We start from the raw sequence: 18,236 nt of genomic DNA, 5'->3' as shown, positions 1-18,236 counted from the left end.
TGGTAAAGCTGATGACAATGTCAGGTAGTTCCACATAGGTAAGGAAGGTAAAGCTGATGACAATGTCAGGTAGTTCCACATAGGTAGAGATGGTAAAGCTGATGACCATGTCAGGTAGTTCCACATAGGTAGGGATGGTAAAGCTGTTGACAATGTCAGGTAGTTCCACATAGGTAGGGATGGTAAAGCTGATGACCATGTCAGGTAGTTCCACATAGGTAGGGATGGTAAAGCTGTTGACAATGTCAGGTAGTTCCACATAGGTAGGGATGGTAAAGCTGATGACAATGTCAGGTAGTTCCACATAGGTAGAGAAGGTAAAGCTGTTGACAATGTCAGGTAGTTCCACATAGGTAGGGATGGTAAAGCTGATGACCATGTCAGGTAGTTCCACATAGGTAGGGAAGGTAAAGCTGATGACAATGTCAGGTAGTTCCATATAAGTAAGGATGGTAAAGCTGATGACAATGTCAGGTAGTTCCATATAAGTAAGGATGGAAAAGTGACGACAAATGACTATAAATGCATACAAGTTTGCTCTTAGGAATCGTTAGTATTCGTTTATATAATAAAAAAATAGCTGAGGAATTCCTCTTATTTTAAATCAACACTCAAGGTTCACTTAGATTCATTACAGAATAACTCAAGAGATTATGATTTAATTTTAGCCCTTGATAACTGCCGAATGTTCATTAAAAATAACTTTTGAGAAGCCACTGACTCAAGAAAAAAAGATTCAAAAATCTGAATTTGGGAAAAACAGCATGATAGGTTTAGTGAACATATCAGACTTGAAGCCTAGGCAGGAACATATAAAACATGAGACATAGCCAGGAACATATAAAACATGAGGCCTAGCCAAGAACATATAAAACATGAGGCCTAGTCAGAAACATATAAAACATGAGGCCTAGCCAGGAACATATAAAACGTGAAACATGGCCTGGAACTTATAAAACACGAGACCTGGTCTGAACTTAAAAAAAACAAAGGCCTAGCCAGGAACTTATAAAACATGAGGCCTAGCCAGGAACTTATAAAGTCTTGAAGCCTGCCCTGGAACTTATAAAATATGAGGCCTTTTCTGGAACTGATCAAACTTGAGACCTGGTCTGGAACGTATAAAACATGAGGCCTAGCCAGGAACATATAAAACTTAAAGTCTGGCCTGGAACTTATAAAACTTGAAGCCTGGCCTGGAACTTGTAAAATATTAAGCCTTTTCTGAAACTTATAAAACTTGAGACCTGGACTGGAACTAATACACATTGAGGCCTGGCCTGGAAATTATAAACTTGAACTTAAGCTTGACATTGAATTATCAAGAATAGCCAAAACGGTGCTAAAACGCCATGTCGTGCTTACTTAATAAAACATCGTACGCTAAACCTCTCTCTAAAAAACGCTAAATATCCACATATCAGGGTCTTTGCTGTTTGAGTAAAATCAAATATGAAACAAATAATGTAAACTCTAATCTGCCAGCGCACTGTTATTGACACCTTTCGTCATCTAAAACATTTTTTACCTCAATGTTACCCCGAAGGACCAAAGCAAAGGATGTATTTGTAAAACAGAGGTAATCGCGGGACCATATTTCAAAATAGACTTAAAACCAAAGCAATGGATGTGTTTTTTAAATAGAGGTACAGTATTTCAAAATGAACCTTACAACCTCATCATCACATCGTCCTCTCGTGGTGGTGTGAAAATTTAGATCACATTACAGAACTATGAACCATTTCCAGTTAAATTTCAAGGTTTGAAAATCTCAGAAGTTTGATAGGTAGAATAAAATGCAAGTACATACAACATATACACTAATGGGTCGTATCAGGTAGCTTGGTCAAGTGAATTGTAAGATTTGATGACCATTTTGGAATGATGGTTCTGTTGTCTAAGAACGCAGTAATACATAGGGTGCCATACAATATGTGGTTCTTTTCATATTTTATTCGCGTCTGAAACAACACTATCAAGACAGATCTTGCTTATATAATATAAGCATGCATATATTAACAATTGAAAATAACCATGTGATAATTTTTTTTATCTATTTACTTATTTTGTGAATCTAAAACACACAATATCAGAAAATGGCTTATTTGGAGAAAAAATACCTTGTTTACATTTTATACCAGTAAATTGTTTTCTTCTTTTTTTCCCAAAGACGAAAATACACATTACTGGTCACTAAAAATGCATCTTATTCTTATATGCCCCTCCCCCCAAACAAAATTTCTCATTCTTTGGACCATTACTTTGGCCAAGTTTCAAAACTGGCAATTAATTATTTAAGAAACGAGGTCGAATGAGTTTCTCAAAATAAGGAATTAAAAGTAAATTCCATCGATTGCTATATTGTCTTATTTAATCTTGTTTTGCAACATAACTGCAACCCTGATCAAGAATGAAGTTGCCAAAAACTGCAGTAACAGATCCCAAACGTAGTTTCCAAAGGTGTGATTCATCTTTAATTCCCTGGTGTGTAAAAGTTGCTCCGTATGTTCATAGTGGGCAACGTTCCAAGAGAGACCGATAACTCTGATTGTTTTTAGACACACTGTATATGAAAATAGAAATATTTGAAAGTTGTCTAAAGCTCAACATCCCCACCATTATCTTCAGGTGTTCTGAGTATGAGCCATTGCAGCAAGGCACGAAGAAACACGAGTAATCGATCATAGTGTCCGCCGTATATGATTAACTATGTCCTTGAACTTGCTTATTGTTTGGAAAAGTCCCTAGATTCATGCTAGTTTCTACAAAATATTTATAGACAAAAACACTAAAAATTCCACTGACTTAATAATGGATCAGTTCAATGACGCTGACAGGATCTTCGCCCAGGAAATTAAATAATGACCCTTACAGCATTCACAACTTTTAGGTCAATCTAGCTTGATAGTTCCCATTCGGACTACTTCGGATATATAAGAAACAAGGATTGACTTAGAAGTTGCCGATGATAGAACTTTTTTTTGTCCTAGTTAATCAAATATCAGAAACAGGCAAGGTGGTCCTAATAGATTGGAGTTTCTTCTTTTCCAAACAAATTTCCGGCGAAAGAATATATGATTCTTCTGTTAATTACTGCGCAGACATACATCCAATTCTTAATTTAGCCGTATAGAAACAGCTGCTGTAGAACAAAATGCTCTTTACGGGGTTGAATCTAAGGATGTTATAGGTCGCCGCACTTGGATTTTATTAAGTACTATTACCTCTGCATTTCATGGATAATAATGGATTCTTGCCTACATATATACCTACAATTCATTTTGTTTCACTAGTGGGATATTTTCTGTTCCTATTTCTCAAGCGTTTTCTTTTCCTAGGTTTGTACATCTCTCTATCCTGTTCTTGCATTTATTAAACAGTAGTGAATCATTTTACAAACAGAAAAATATTTGAAAACACTAAAGACTGGAGTTCGGATGCCTAGGTTAGATTATTTACTCAATCAAGTACATACTATACACCATAACACACCCATCCTGACAAAGCTGATAGTATTTATTAACCTTTACCTTGTGTATCGTATCCATTTTTCACCCCAAGACCTTCGTAGTGAAATATATAGATAGTATGGAATTCTATTATGCATACATCTTGGCTGGATAGTTTCTTGAGCAAGGGTACACTTACAGAGGTGACCCTTCACAATCATATTTAAAATCATATAATATAACACCTAACGCTCTTTGACATAATTGTAAATTAATATTGCCTGAAGAATACGTGTGACCTCACCAGTTATGGCATGATTGAGGTGCTGAAAAATTCTCATAATGAATGCTCTCTCTCTCTCTCTCGGTCTCTTTATTGCATGTTTAGACTTGTGATTTCCGCCAGTGTATTGTTAACGTTGCCGTTACAACCTCGGCGGTGTAAACATCGGATAGTATTTCTACAATAGAAGGTTCTATATTCTTTATAATCGAATTTTCAAAGAAGATATAAGCATGGTCAGAAAAGCTGATTACGCGACTTTACTCCGATACCACGTTTAAGGCATGATCAAGCATCGAGACCAACAGGACACACGAGAAAATATGATTTGCAATACTCATAATAGCATGTTCTGAGATTACACACACACACACACACACACACATATATATATATATATATATATATATATATATATATATATATATATATATATATATATATATATATATATATATATAAGAGAGACGTTTTATCCTTGAATTGTCGATTTCCAGTCTGTCGTCTGTTCTCAGTTCCTGTTTTATATACCGTGGCATTGAATTAAACACTTCATGATTTAAGGAATAGTACACAAAGTAATGGCCAATCACTGTAAGACGCTTTTCCTCCAATAAAGATTATGTTAATCTCACATCAGGTTCTGCTAAATAAACAGATTCATCTCCCTGATCCTGACTATATAGTAAACGTCCCAACTCAGATAAAATTTGTAAGCTAGAATCAGGACAAATTAAACAAATCCGTTATATTTACTAAACCTTTAGGCAGATTCGATAACCTTATTAGCACTGTTCCGTTTGTCGTTTAAACTGTTCGTGCGACAATTATTTTACTTTTATGACAAAACAGCGATAGGGGCTCTAATAATGAATCTACAAACAGCCTAACACATCCAACGTTCTCCATCCATCCTCGAGCGATAACTTCCATCTCTTCCATCACCATTATGTTGTCAATCAAAATAATACAATGTCAGCTCATAAATTCTGCAAAATAATACGGAAAATTCAGTGCCGGCATTCGAAGTGTGCGTTCAGTAATGCTAATGTCGTTCTATGGCAGACAGAAAAATCTAACCCCAGAATTCCATCGGCAGAAATATTAGCTATGACGAATATGTCGTCCTTGGCACCTTTTGATTATGTCGAGAATTCAACTTGACCACGAGTTTCAGTGGTGTCGACAGAAGGACGGATTAGTCGACTATCAACGGTGATGAGTTTGTTTTTTGTCAACCACGTGTTTAATCCCGCAGCTTGCTGATGATAGAAACATTTGAGCCATTGTCCGTTAGCAAAGCGAGCTCTATCCCTTTAACTAATCATTGTGTATACAATCCTACTTCTTCATTCTCATAGCTTACATGCTTTGGGTTTTCTATATATTTTGTTTTCTTCGAGCCTTCCTTACACTGGTCGCTCCTCCTCCGCCGACCATTATCTTTACTTAAAGACTTCGTACACTCTTATTGGAAAGGCACTCAATCACTGCAATTCCACCACTGGACGCTTTATCATCTGGTCTTCTCTTTCTTTAGGGTATTCGCCCATTTTTGTTTTCCCATTAATAGCTCTACATTCGCTTGGAGCTGCTAGATTACAGTTTTATTGTTGGTAATCTCGTTTTCACATCTGGTTATGGACTTGTAGTGACTCTTTCTCTAAAACCAGCACGCACGAAAGCGTCTCGTATAACTCCAATTCGTATTCCTTCATGCAATCTGCTAGAGCGATGGCACCAGATCTCAAGTCTCTGTCTTCATCCAGATCGGCTCCAGAGAAATGGTCTTTCTCGGGCGGGTGGGGGGGATAATCACTAAATGCCAGAGTAACAATAACAAGTCTTTATATGGTTTGCGCTTATGCCGGGAATGGTGTCGCCCTCTCTTTTAGCACGTTTTCAAAGCTCCGCCTTGTCATGCTTATGAGACAAGAAGCGAGCTTCCAAGGAAGGTTTTAACATCCCGAACTCGATTTGTCTGGATTGCGATCTTGATGTCTGTCTGTCTGCCTCATCTTTTACTTCGGTGGAGCTCTCGACCGAAATTGCCCTTAAAAATGATTGTTCTTAATATGTCAAAGCTCTCTGTGACAAAGGTGTTCATGGTTTTTACAAGCTTATCGGCCTAACGAACTAATCACCTCCCCAGAACTTGGGAAGTGTTTCAGATCTTTTGCCGTCAGTTGCTCCATCCTTAAAAGTCACTAAACCCAAATCTTCAGACCTTCCCAAGAATGCATGTACATTTTCGTCAAAATTCTCGTTCTCAAACGAGTAGAGTCATAAGGAACTGAACATCTGAATAAGTGTCAATAAGCTTCTTACGCTTCCCGGCAATAGGTGGTATTGACGGTAACGGTCGCCCCTGTACAGCCCACGGTATTGGCGTATCGTCAAGCACGCATTCTGCAACCGGTGGTCATAATATTAACCATACGATAGAATTATGATAAATCACACCCAGTTCTTTTGTTTTATGTTGCAATATAAAATATTTATTAGTGTTCGATCAATTTTGTCTGCTAGTGATTGCTTTTCAAAAACATGCTCATATGGGATGAGGCCTTTTGTCAAAACTCCACAGTTTTGGGAAACTAATAGTACAAAAATGTCACGTTTTTAGGTTACTAAAATTAGAGCCGGGGTGGGGGTAAGCTGCAAAGTCTTAGTACGATTCTTATTTTGTTGATTAAACACAAGAAACGATCTATTCATGGGAAGGAACTCCATGCGAACTCATGTTGATCATTTTAATTCATCCTTGAGAGATTATAATCACGTCTTTTCTAAGTGAAAGTGAAGTTCAACTTTACTCTTGTAACAAATAACAGACAAAAGAAAGCAACTCTTATAAAGCAGATCTGTTCGTCCTCATTAAAAGCATACTCATTTAAGCATCCAAAGTATAACCAATAAGTAAAAGCATCTGCTCATAAAGTATTATATCTGCTCACATTTAAACGGAAATTGAAACAAAGAAACAGACCAGTCGTGCCATCAATGTTACTGGGTACGAAGCGAACTGCAAATGACGTATTTAAATTCATAGAGGACTTTTGCTCCTTTCATTTGACATGTCGAATCGCCTGACTCAAGTTTTAAAAATGAAAAATAATAGAAACAAAAAATATTAGAAGCTGTACAAGGTCGCACCAGAAAAGTGTTCTTGTTGCACACGCAAGTTGTCTCACAATCGAAAAAATGAAACATCTACGTAAGCCTGGATTTGACACTCCACGTTTCCCATATTTCCCAGAACCTCGAGACAACAGTCGTTACCAACTGAAATGATTTTAAATGCTCCTGTCATCACCTTATGACTACATATTACGAAACTCAAATAATTTCACAACTGCGTGATTTATCTTCTTTTACATTTGTATGAGATTCACCTGCAGACCTTCTAAGCCGAATATTAGTACATCAAGCCACTCAGCACGAAACACGACTCAAATATGCAATACAAAGAATTATTACTGTCTCAAACCATTAATGCTTATACTTAAAAATATCAAAAGAATTCCATATGTTAAAAAATATGGGTGGTTCTGTCTTACGACACTAATCCAGTCTCGTGAATGCTGTACATTACACATGTGCCTAAAAAAAATTGGCTAATTATTCGGGTTAAGAGATATCTTCCCCAAACCGACTCCCCATACTTAGCAAATAATCCATAGAATTTAACAAATCTAAAAACGTAGACTAAGTACAAATAGCATGTACCCATGTCTTTACAGTATATGATAATATATGACGTGACGTGACGTGACGTGACACGACACGACATGATACGATACTAGGTACGTTTAGGTTAGGTTGGGTTAGGTTAGGTTAGGTTACATTACATTACATTACATAAAAGTGCAACACTACGTTTTTGACTAGCCTATGCTCATTCGACCCTCGCTGAGTCTTCCTTAAAAGCCTAATTGCAATGAAAGACAAACAATAACAATATACACATGAGAAAATGTTGAATTCAAATAACTTTTCGTTCAAACTGAATATCGCATCTTATTGGTGCGAACTCCGATGATTATGTTTGCTGATTCCCATGTTTGTAATTTTGCTTTTGACAAAGACTCAATGGGAATCGACAGCGTTTGTTTTGGTTTAAAAACTAATTTGGCATTGTTCATTCTCCGTTTTCTTGGGAGTCGAACGCGTTTAGGTTAGTCCAGAACTAGTTCGGCACTGTTCATTCTCCGTTTTCTTTGCAAAGATCTGAGTCAATTCATTACACTAACGGAGCCTTGCTGCATCCAGCATGCTTGAAAGAACTGCTACTCGCCATACCTTGAGGTAAAAATAGAACTTGAAATGAGAATATACGTGCGCTGGTCGTTGACTGTTTCTGACCTTTACGGGCTAATGATTATCCTTTACGGACCAATGAATAGCCCTTCAATTATTTTGTCCAATACTAGACTAACAACAGAATATCGCCATTCCCTTGTACATAGCTGACATCAGGATCAACCGATTTTCCCAACCTGGTTAAATCTACGCCGTAATCACTGAACATATATTTTAAAGATGTATTTACTACCTCACTATCTGTACAGACAATTCAGAATTATACAAAACATATAGAAGCCTACGAACACTCGTGGAATCATACAAAACATATAGAAGCCTACGAACACTCGTGGAATCATATAAAACACGTGGAATCATTCAAAACATATAGAAGCCTACGAACACTCGTGGAATTATACAAAACATATAGAAGCCTACGATCACTCGTGGAATTATACAAAAAATATAGAAGCCTACGAACACTCGTGGAATCATACAAAAAATATAGAAGCCTAAGAACACTCGTGGAATCATACAAAACATATAGAAGCCTATGAACACTCGTTTAATCATATAAAACATATAGAAGTCTACGAACACTCAAGGAATTATACCTAAAATGAAACATGTGGATACGAAATAGAAGGTTTCATTTGTCGCATCTTTATATTTGTGTTGTTTCATGCCTAGTTCTATGAGCGCGAAAATACAAGACCAAAACCGAATTAAAGCTACGATCTACCACATAAAAGTTGGGACTGCGCATTGATGAGCAGGTACTCTGGTGCACTTTACTCTTTGTATAAAACGCAGGGAGTCATTTAAAACCTTGAAATATAACAGATCATAGTTGAAAAGAACAAGGTCTAATAAAGGCACGTTTCCACGTATCCTATTTGTTTCGATTTTATCTTAAATTTCTTAGCTCATTTTCAAAACGAGTCAGGGAATATTATTATTATACCCTCCATTTATTCGTCTGTTAATCCGTATGTCTGTCCTTTGTCAAGTCTTTTCCTAAACCTTTGGGTGTAATGTCTCCAACCTTTGTAGTTATATTGTCACTGTGGTGACCACCTGCAAGAATGGCGTAATCACCCCATCACCTCCGGAGATATCTAGAAGGGGGTCAGATATCAGATATAATAAATATAATTACACTTTTCAAACAGCTTCTAACCAAATGTTTATTTAAGCAACCACGGCATGGTGACGCTCCATATATGTAACCTATTTGGAATTTTGCTCCATATGTCGCGGGTGGTGTTCCGAGGGGGGAGGGATAAGGTCTGATAGGCGGGAGTTTCGAACGTGCACTGGAAAGCGTATAGATCAGCGATGGCGAGCCATTACAGTTGCTTTAGTTCCGTTTCTATACATAATGTTGTATGCTTCTTGGGAAGATGTTGCTAAATCTTTATTGGGGGACACTGTGAAATGATTATTAGGAAGATTCTGGTGTATGTTTATTGGGAAGATACTTTTGTATGTTTATTGGGAAGATACTTCTGTATGTTTATTGGGAAGATACTTTTATATGTTTATTGGACAGATAATGTATGTTTATTGGAAAGACACTGTTGTATGTTTATTGGGAAGATACTGTTAACTATTTATTGGGGGACACTGTGGAATGATTATTAGGAAGATTCTGTTGTATGTTTATTGGGAAGATATTGTTGTATGTTTATTGGGAAGATACTTCTGTATGTTTATTGGGAAGATACTTCTGTATGTTTATTGGGAAGATACTTTTGTATGTTTATTGGACAGATAATGTATGTTTATTGGAAAGACACTGTTGTATGTTTATTGGGAAGAGACTGTTAACTATTTAATGGGGAGACACTGTTGTATGATTATTAGGATGATACTGTTGTATGATTATTAAAATGACACTGTGGCATGTGTATTGGGGAGATACTGTTGTACGATTATAGGAAGATAATTTTGTATGCTTATTGGGAAGATACAGTCAACTATTTATTTGGGAGATACAGTTGTATGATTATTAGGAAGATACTGTTGAATGTTTATTGGGAAGAAACAGTTAAATAATTGTTGGGGAGATACTGTTATATGTTTATTGGGGAGATACTGCTTGTGTTTATTTGTGTAAAAGGAAACTATATAACTTCGTACATAAAACTCTTTGCATTGTATATTTGGTTTTGACTTTTGGTCGTTGCCTAAGTTATGTATGAACATTACGCACTTAAATTGTTTGAATTAAAAATTTGTTTATGATCTTGCTAGCTTTGTGGGCTTTATAGAACGTACGATTGAAGGAATCTAGTCTAGGATAAAGTGTCCGTCATAATATGCAACTTTGTATTACTTCAGTTTGACAAAAGGGGCAGCAGAAAAAGACATGCGTGTTTTTTTTTATTGTATACTTCCCCAAGTCTGCTTCTACTTGTGATTCTATTAAATGTAACACAAAATTATTAATTTGTCAAAAACAGTAAGCATGCTGAAACATTTGTCCTGATTGATTATATGTGAAGGTGTGTAATTATATCACTCATTGTATGCAATAGTAAATGTTGCTGCGTTGCATGGAATTTCCACTTAATTGGCATTTCGTATTTTTAGAAAAAGTTTGTAATAGTCAGTGAATATTTTTAGAAAATAATACAAATATGGGGAATATTTTTCTAAACAACATGTTCAATGATCGAGTTTCTTATACATTATTATACTATGAACACATCGTACATTTCCGCGATGGCGCCTTCTCAAAACGACGGAAGATAATAGCGACTACTTGTAGGCACTTTCGAAACCACAGTGTAAAACCTCCTAATGATATACCTATCCGGTGGCCTAGTGGTAAGAGCGTCCACCTCCAATGCGGGAGGTAATGGGTTAGAACCCCGGCCGAGTCATACCAAAGACGTACAAAAATGGTACTTACAGCTGCTTCGCTTGGCGCACAGCATTAAGAGGTTAGTGTTAGGACTGGTTGGACTGGTGTCAGGATAATGTGACTGGGTGGGACATCATGCTACATGTCTGCGGCATGATGCCCCAGTGCTAGACATCACTATAAACTGCTACACTGCAGACATCGTAGCGATATGACTGAAAAATTGTTAAAGCTACGTAAAAATCCAAATCAAACACACACATCTAATGATATAACTTTCAAACGCTTCCTTTGACATGTACACGTTATTTAAAGAGCACGCTTCGCCACAGCCCTCTCTAGCCGCTGCATCATAAAGATGAATAATTCATTTGAACCTAAGAGCATAAAATCTATCTACCATATTCGTCAGCACCTTCCTTTCAGCACCAGGCTTGTAGCTATATAACAAAACAATTTAAACAACAAGCAAAGAAACAAACAAATACGCTTCTTGTCAAATCCGCTGGCACTATTGTGTTTGATGACATCTGATGTCGAATTCATTATTTCGAAAAACTCAACCGTCTTCTTTTCTGTAAGAAGAAAAAAAAATCCACCGTTTGAGAACGTTGGCAAAAATTTGTGCCATTGACCTACGTCTAAGAAGATGATGTGGGAAAGCAGCAAAATAAATAGATGAGAGAGAGAGAGAGAGGGTGGAATTTTCAAAAAATTATATTTTCTATTTCAGCCTTGTAAAATCATCTACTGGTAAATAATTTATTACTTCAGTGCAACATATTGGTTATTTTCCCGTTTGCATAAGTTCAATTCCATGCGTTTTTTTACTAAACCAATTTAATTATTTTACTAGTAGTGCTATCGTTTTGGTAATATTTTTAAGTATTAATTGTCCAATCAGCGAAACAAGCTTAGCATTTTTAAAGTTTTGATTCAATATCACGTAAAATTTTAACAACTTACAGTTATTTATATTGTTTTTGTGTTTTTTATGGGGGGGGGGGAGGCAAAAGGGTCGGAATAGACACATAGAAATTTGCGATAACAATAGGTCAGCAGATGAGGATTTTAATTGATTGTTTCCTATATGATTTTAATTGATTGTTTCCTATATGATTTTATTTCAATAAAAAAGACACCTGTATGCAAACACCTTATACAACGACGAACCAGACCAGAAGAACATACAACTTTTTAGACAGACTGCGACTACATTATTTTTAAATACCTCTCTTGAATCACTGTTTCTAATATCAATCATAAAACCCAAACTCGCATATGAAGTTATCCTTTTTCTCTCTAGAGCATAATGACTCCTGGGTGCAAAATATTTCCATCAAACTCTGGATGACCTTTCACCACGGCCAATAACCTGCAGGGACACACATGCTTGTTTTGTGTAGTCATATAATCGCTTCGTACCGGGTGAGGGAAATGATATCCATATCCAGCCATATGAATTGCTGGGTAGTGGGTTGTAAATATGCAAATACTTAAATCTGTGACGGGCGGGTGTAAAACAAAAGTCATACAAGTGTGAGACCGCTCCAAAGAAGAGCTATTATTATCCTTTACCTTTATCTTTAAGCTTTTCGTCTGCAAAATGGAGCGGAGCTAAACTAATATTTACGTAGTATCCTAGAAAAACGAAAACCTGTGATGGGAAAATGTTCATGAGCACAACTCGAAGACGATGAGGCTAGATGGACCAATTATATATATATATATATATATATATATATATATATATATATATATATATATATATATATATATATATATTCCGTCAGCTAAATTCTCATTCACAAATCTACCAGTATTTGCATTAGCATTTTCGAGGGCATATATGTAGAAAGAGAAGTTGTAATGGTATAATAACGATAGCAGTGCAATGTCTTGCACAATAATGAGCTTTCGTCGAGCAGGGCGAACATGCACATTCAAAAAGGAAAAATCTAGAACACTTTGTTGCAAAACGTATATCTTAGGTTGCACCAAGATCTGTGACGGATTAAGGCCTTTCAGGGCCATAAGCACTGAAAATGTTACGGGGCCCCCTCCCCCCCACCCCCCAAAAAATGAGAAACTCAAACAATATTATTAACAGTAAAATGCCAATGTTTCCATCATTCCAAATCAAAATACTCGTAAAATCAAATCAATATGGTTATATTTAATTCATTCAATTTATTATCAACTATTAATTTTAACTATTTTCTGGTGCCCTTGTTGGGCTAGTGCCATAAGTGCATTGTGTCTTTAATGCATAATCCTGCATTGACCAAGATCTTGAAAGAAATGCTTGTTTTCGCAACCTTAGATACCTCAGTCAGTTTGGGGTAATGAACTCACAAACGCATTTGCGATTTATTTCTTCTTTTCGACTGACTGACTAATAAAAGAAACACCCTTTCCTCTGTCAATACAACTTGGAATGTTTTTTAACGACGCTACATTCCCATGATCATTCATTTTTTGTGCAGTTGTTGAGAAATCGTATCATTTGGTTGTTTGGTGTCACGTCTGGGTCATGGTTGAATCCTGACTTAACTGGCTGAATCTTATTTTCTTATGCTTCTCTCGAATATGTGGATCTTTTAATGTGAGTCAACTCCGATTATTTAATTTCTGATCTTATGGTGGGAAATACCACCAATTTGGTTTGACAGAAGCATTTGCGTGCTAGGACCATAGAAAGTGGAAATTAGCAATACAATAAATTTTGGGACATGCTTCCCGCAGTCTGGGCTTTTCTTGGCCGTGATGATTAGTAAGACAAAACCATTATCAATACCAAAATTTCCTTGTCGATCGTGAAATAATTTCTTTGGCATTTGGCGTTTTATAAAAAATATCACACTGGTTGATCCACGCCATTTTTATCCTCTTGAATCAATACTCCATCAGTCCCTACATCACTTGCATCAACATACATTTCAGATGATTCCCTGAAATATGGAATAAAAACAACTGGTGCACTCTTAAGCATGAACTTCAATTTATCAAAAGCCTCCTGGCATTTTTCAGACCAATGAAACTTGGTTTTCTTACTCAACATTTAAATTAGACTGAGGTTTGGCAACTACGGAAACATTGGAATAAAATTTCTGATAATATGCAGCTATACCCCAAAAAAAATCGCATCAGTTGCTCTTTTCTGAAAAGCACAGAGAGTTCAGAGATGGCCTTAACCTTATCTTCTAAAGTTTAACTTAACGGTGTCCCACAATATATTATAGAAATGTAAAATCCACAAGGCACAGCCGTTCATACTAAAAAGTATTACTTTATATTGATAAAGTCCATCTGGAGTTACAGATCCCGAAAATTTCCTTTGCCCTTTCCACGAGTGAAATTTGCCAGAAACCTTTCAAAAAGTAAAACTAGGTGACATATTTTGCATTCCAAATTTTCTCAATGGCCTCATCGATTCTTTGCATTGGAAATAAATGTTTTGGTGACACTGTTCACTTTTATACAATAGGTGCACATGCAGAACATATTATCTGGTTTAGGCGCAAAAATACATTATGAATTCCCGTGACTTTCACTTGGTTCTAGGAAATCATTTTCAAGTTAATATTCCGAGGAATCATGTAAGGATGCTTTGTCACAGGTGTAGAATCTATAACTTTGGCATCATGTTATATTTTATTTGTTCATGTTTGAACATCTGGAAAAAAGTGTTCATTTTCAAATAATAGTTATTTCAGTTCACACTTTTCTTGAGGCTGCAGATGTGAAAATTTCTACTTTAGATTACTCATATTTTTTGAATTCCGAAACATGGTTACACTGAAGTCATTGCAGTCCGATTGCACTCCATCCCTTAATTTTTCACTGTGTGGGACAGGTACAACAAAACTGAATGATTAACAGGGCTATCTCTATCAACATACTTATTTCTCAGATTTATATGGCAAAGTTCTTTGTTTTTTATTACCAAGAGTGTTAATGATATAATTTAAGTAAAAATCTTACCGTTTTTGATTACCAGGAGTGTTAATGATATAATTTAAGTCACGCTATTTCTGTTTTTGATTTCCAGGAGTGTTAATGATATAATTTAAGTCACACTCTTTCTGTTTTTTATTACCAAGAGTGTTAATGATATAATTTAAGTAAAAATCTTACCGTTTTTGATAACCAGGAGTGTTAATGATATAATTTAAGTCAAAAACTTTCTGTTTTTTTATTTCCAGGAGTGTTAATGATGTAATTTAAGTCACTCTTTCTGTTTTTTTATTTCCAGGAGTGTTAATGATATAATTTAATTCACAATCTTTCTGTTTTTATTACCAAGAGTGTTAATGATATAATTTAAGCAAAAATCTTACCGTTTTTGATAACCAGGAGTGTTAATGATATAATTTAAGTCAAAAACTTTCTGTTTTCTTTATTTCCAGGAGTGTTAATGATATAATTAAAGTCACACTCTTTCTGTTTTTGATTACCATGAGTGTTAATGTTATAATTTAAGTCATACTCTTTCTGTTTTTTATTTACAGGAGTGTTAATGATATAATTTAAGTCACTCTTTCTGTTTTTGATTACCTGGAGTGTTAATGATACAATTTAAGTCACTCTTTCTGTTTTTTTATTTACAGGAGTGTTAATGATATAATTTAAGTAAAAATCTTACCTTTTTTGATTACCAGGAGTGTTAATGTTATAATTTAAGTCAAAGGGTTTCAGTTTTTTTATTTCCAGGAGTGTTAATGATATAATTTAAGTCACTCTTTCTGTTTTTCACTTACAGGAGTGTTAATGATATAATTTAGGTCACACTATTTCTGTTTTTGATTCCCAGGAGTGTAAATGATATAATTTAAGTCACTCTTTCTGTTTTTTATTTACAGGAGTGTTAATGATATAATTTAAGTAAAAATCTTACCTTTTTTGATTACCATGAGTGTTAATGTTATAATTTAAGTCAAAGGGTTTCAGGTTTTTGATTTCCAGGAGTGTTCATGATATAAGTCAAAATCTTTCTGTTTTTGATTTACAGGAGTGTTGATGATATAATTTAAGTCACTCTACTTCTGTTTTTGATTTCCAGGAGTGTTAATGACATAATTAAGTCACACTCTTTCTGTTGTTGATTGCCAGGAGTGTTAATGATATAATTTAAGTCACTCTTTCTGTTTTTGATTACCAGGAGTGTTAATGATATAATTTAAATCACTCTTTCTGTTGTTTTTTTTACAGGAGTGTTAATGATATAATTAAGTAAAAATCTTACCTTTTTTGATTACCAGGAGTGTTAATGTTATAATTTAAGTCAAAGGCTTTCAGTTTTTTTATTTCAAGGAGTGTTAATGATATAATTTAAGTCACTCTTTCTGTTTTTCACTTACAGGAGTGTTAATGATATAATTTAGGTCACACTATTTCTGTTTTTGATTTACAGGAGTGTTAATGATATAATTTGAGTGAAAACCTTACCTTTTTTGATTACCAGGAGTGTTAATGTTATAATTTAAGTCAAAGGGTTTCAGTTTTTTTATTTCCAGGAGTGTTAATGATATAATTTAAGTCACTCTTTCTGTTTTTCATTTACAGGAGTGTTCATGATATAATTTAGGTCACACTATTTCTGTTTTTTATTTACAGGAGTGTTAATGATATAATTTGAGTGAAAACCTTACCTTTTTTGATTACCAGGAGTGTTAATGTTATAATTTAAGTCAAAGGGTTTCAGTTTTTTTATTTCCAGGAGTGTTAATGATATAATTTAAGTCACTCTTTCTGTTTTTCATTTACAGGAGTGTTCATGATATAATTTAGGTCACACTATTTCTGTTTTTTATTTACAGGAGTGTTAATGATATAATTTGAGTGAAAACCTTACCTTTTTTGATTACCAGGAGTGTTAATGTTATAATTTAAGTCAAAGGGTTTCAGTTTTTTTATTTCCAGGAGTGTTAATGATATAATTTAAGTCACTCTTTCTGTTTTTTATTTACAGGAGTGTTAATGATATAATTTAAGTCACAATCTTTGTTTTTTATTTCCAGGAGTGTTAATGATACAATTTAAGTCACAATCTTTGTTTTTGATTTACAGGAGTGTTAATGATATAATTTAAGTCACACTATTTCTGTTTTTGATTTACAGCAGTGTTAATGATATAATTTAAGTCACAATCTTTCTGTTCAACTGTATATGGACCACAATATATAGCCTGAACAGGTTTTTGAGGTATGTGCAAGAGAGTCATAATTCTGTCACCAGGCTGAAAACTCCTTTCCTTTGTATTTCTGTTGTGCCATCATTTTAGGTTTAACTGAGTAGAGTGCAGATTAGTTCTTGCATCTTCACAAACAGAAGATAACAGGATCTTTTTCCTGTTTGACAGTGAGCGAATGTCTTTTGTCATCCTGATTAGGTCAAAGAGAATGAGTAGCAAAAAGAGGATCACTATTATCAGTACCTTTTGATTCATTAATTGCAGGAGCAAAAGTGAACTCACCAACAGACTGACCAGTAAATGTGTCAGCTAAAACAATAATTTCCTGATCAACATCATTCACAAAAGCTCTTACTGCTGCTGCTGTTGCTGTTGTAGGTTTTAACGCCATTTTTCAGCACACAATAGGCTATACATGGCGACCAGCATTATTGGTGGAGGAAGAACCAGGGAAAACCCTGGGAAGAACCACCGACCTACAAGAAGCTACTGGCAAGCTTTCTCACCTATCCACATTGGCTGAATCCAAGACTCGAACCCACACAGAGGTGAGATGGCAGTGATCCATAACGGATAGCGCTTTAGACCACTCGGCCACTCTGGGCCCCGCTCTTACTGCAATAGTTTTAGTAACTATACAAGCTGAGTATAGAATCCAGTAACTATACAAGCTGAGTATAAAATCAAGTAACTATACAAGCTGAGTATAAAATCCAGTAACTATACAAGCTGAGTATAAAATCTAATAACTATACAAGCTGAGTATAAAATCTACTAACTATACAAGCTGAGTATAAATTCTAGTAACTATACAAACTGAGTATAAAATTTAGTAACTATACAAACTGAGTATAAAATCTAGTAACTATACAAACTGAGTATAAAATCTAGTAACTATACAAGCTGAGCATAAATAATTTCAATTTCAGCAGGATCAACATCTTGGTCCAAACTGGGCTTGTCAGTTAGAAGTGCTGTAAAATCAAAAATATTTCATCAGGGAGTTAATTTAGTTTCATCACTCCCTCTCTCTGTTTCAAGTGTAATTAAATCCACTAAAAACAATAGGCCCCAGTGGGACAAAGATCACTCACCTGGCCAATATCTTCCTTGGAACCAAACGCAATGGCAGTTAGT

At 35.3% G+C, this 18,236-nt stretch overlaps 1 protein-coding gene across 1 annotated transcript in view; it reads right to left on the bottom strand.

Moving 5' to 3' along the window:
* Positions 1 to 13,062: 13,062 nt before the first annotated feature.
* Positions 13,063 to 18,236, bottom strand: part of LOC149772904 (meiotic recombination protein REC114-like) — a 35,563-nt gene continuing 30,389 nt past the window's right edge. The window contains exon 7 of the mRNA XM_089947107.1: positions 13,063 to 13,857. Within this exon, the coding sequence (XP_089803233.1) occupies positions 13,846 to 13,857 (12 nt within the window). The 3' untranslated portion in view covers positions 13,063 to 13,845. The remainder of the gene's footprint in view (positions 13,858 to 18,236) is intronic.

Source organism: Sinohyriopsis cumingii, unplaced genomic scaffold, assembly GCF_028554795.1.
Source record: "Sinohyriopsis cumingii isolate HCF-2022 unplaced genomic scaffold, ASM2855479v2 utg000974l, whole genome shotgun sequence".
Classification (NCBI taxonomy): Eukaryota; Metazoa; Mollusca; class Bivalvia; order Unionida; family Unionidae; genus Sinohyriopsis; species Sinohyriopsis cumingii.
Note: the sequence above shows the minus strand (reverse complement) of the source record. Positions and strands in the feature narration are given on the sequence as shown.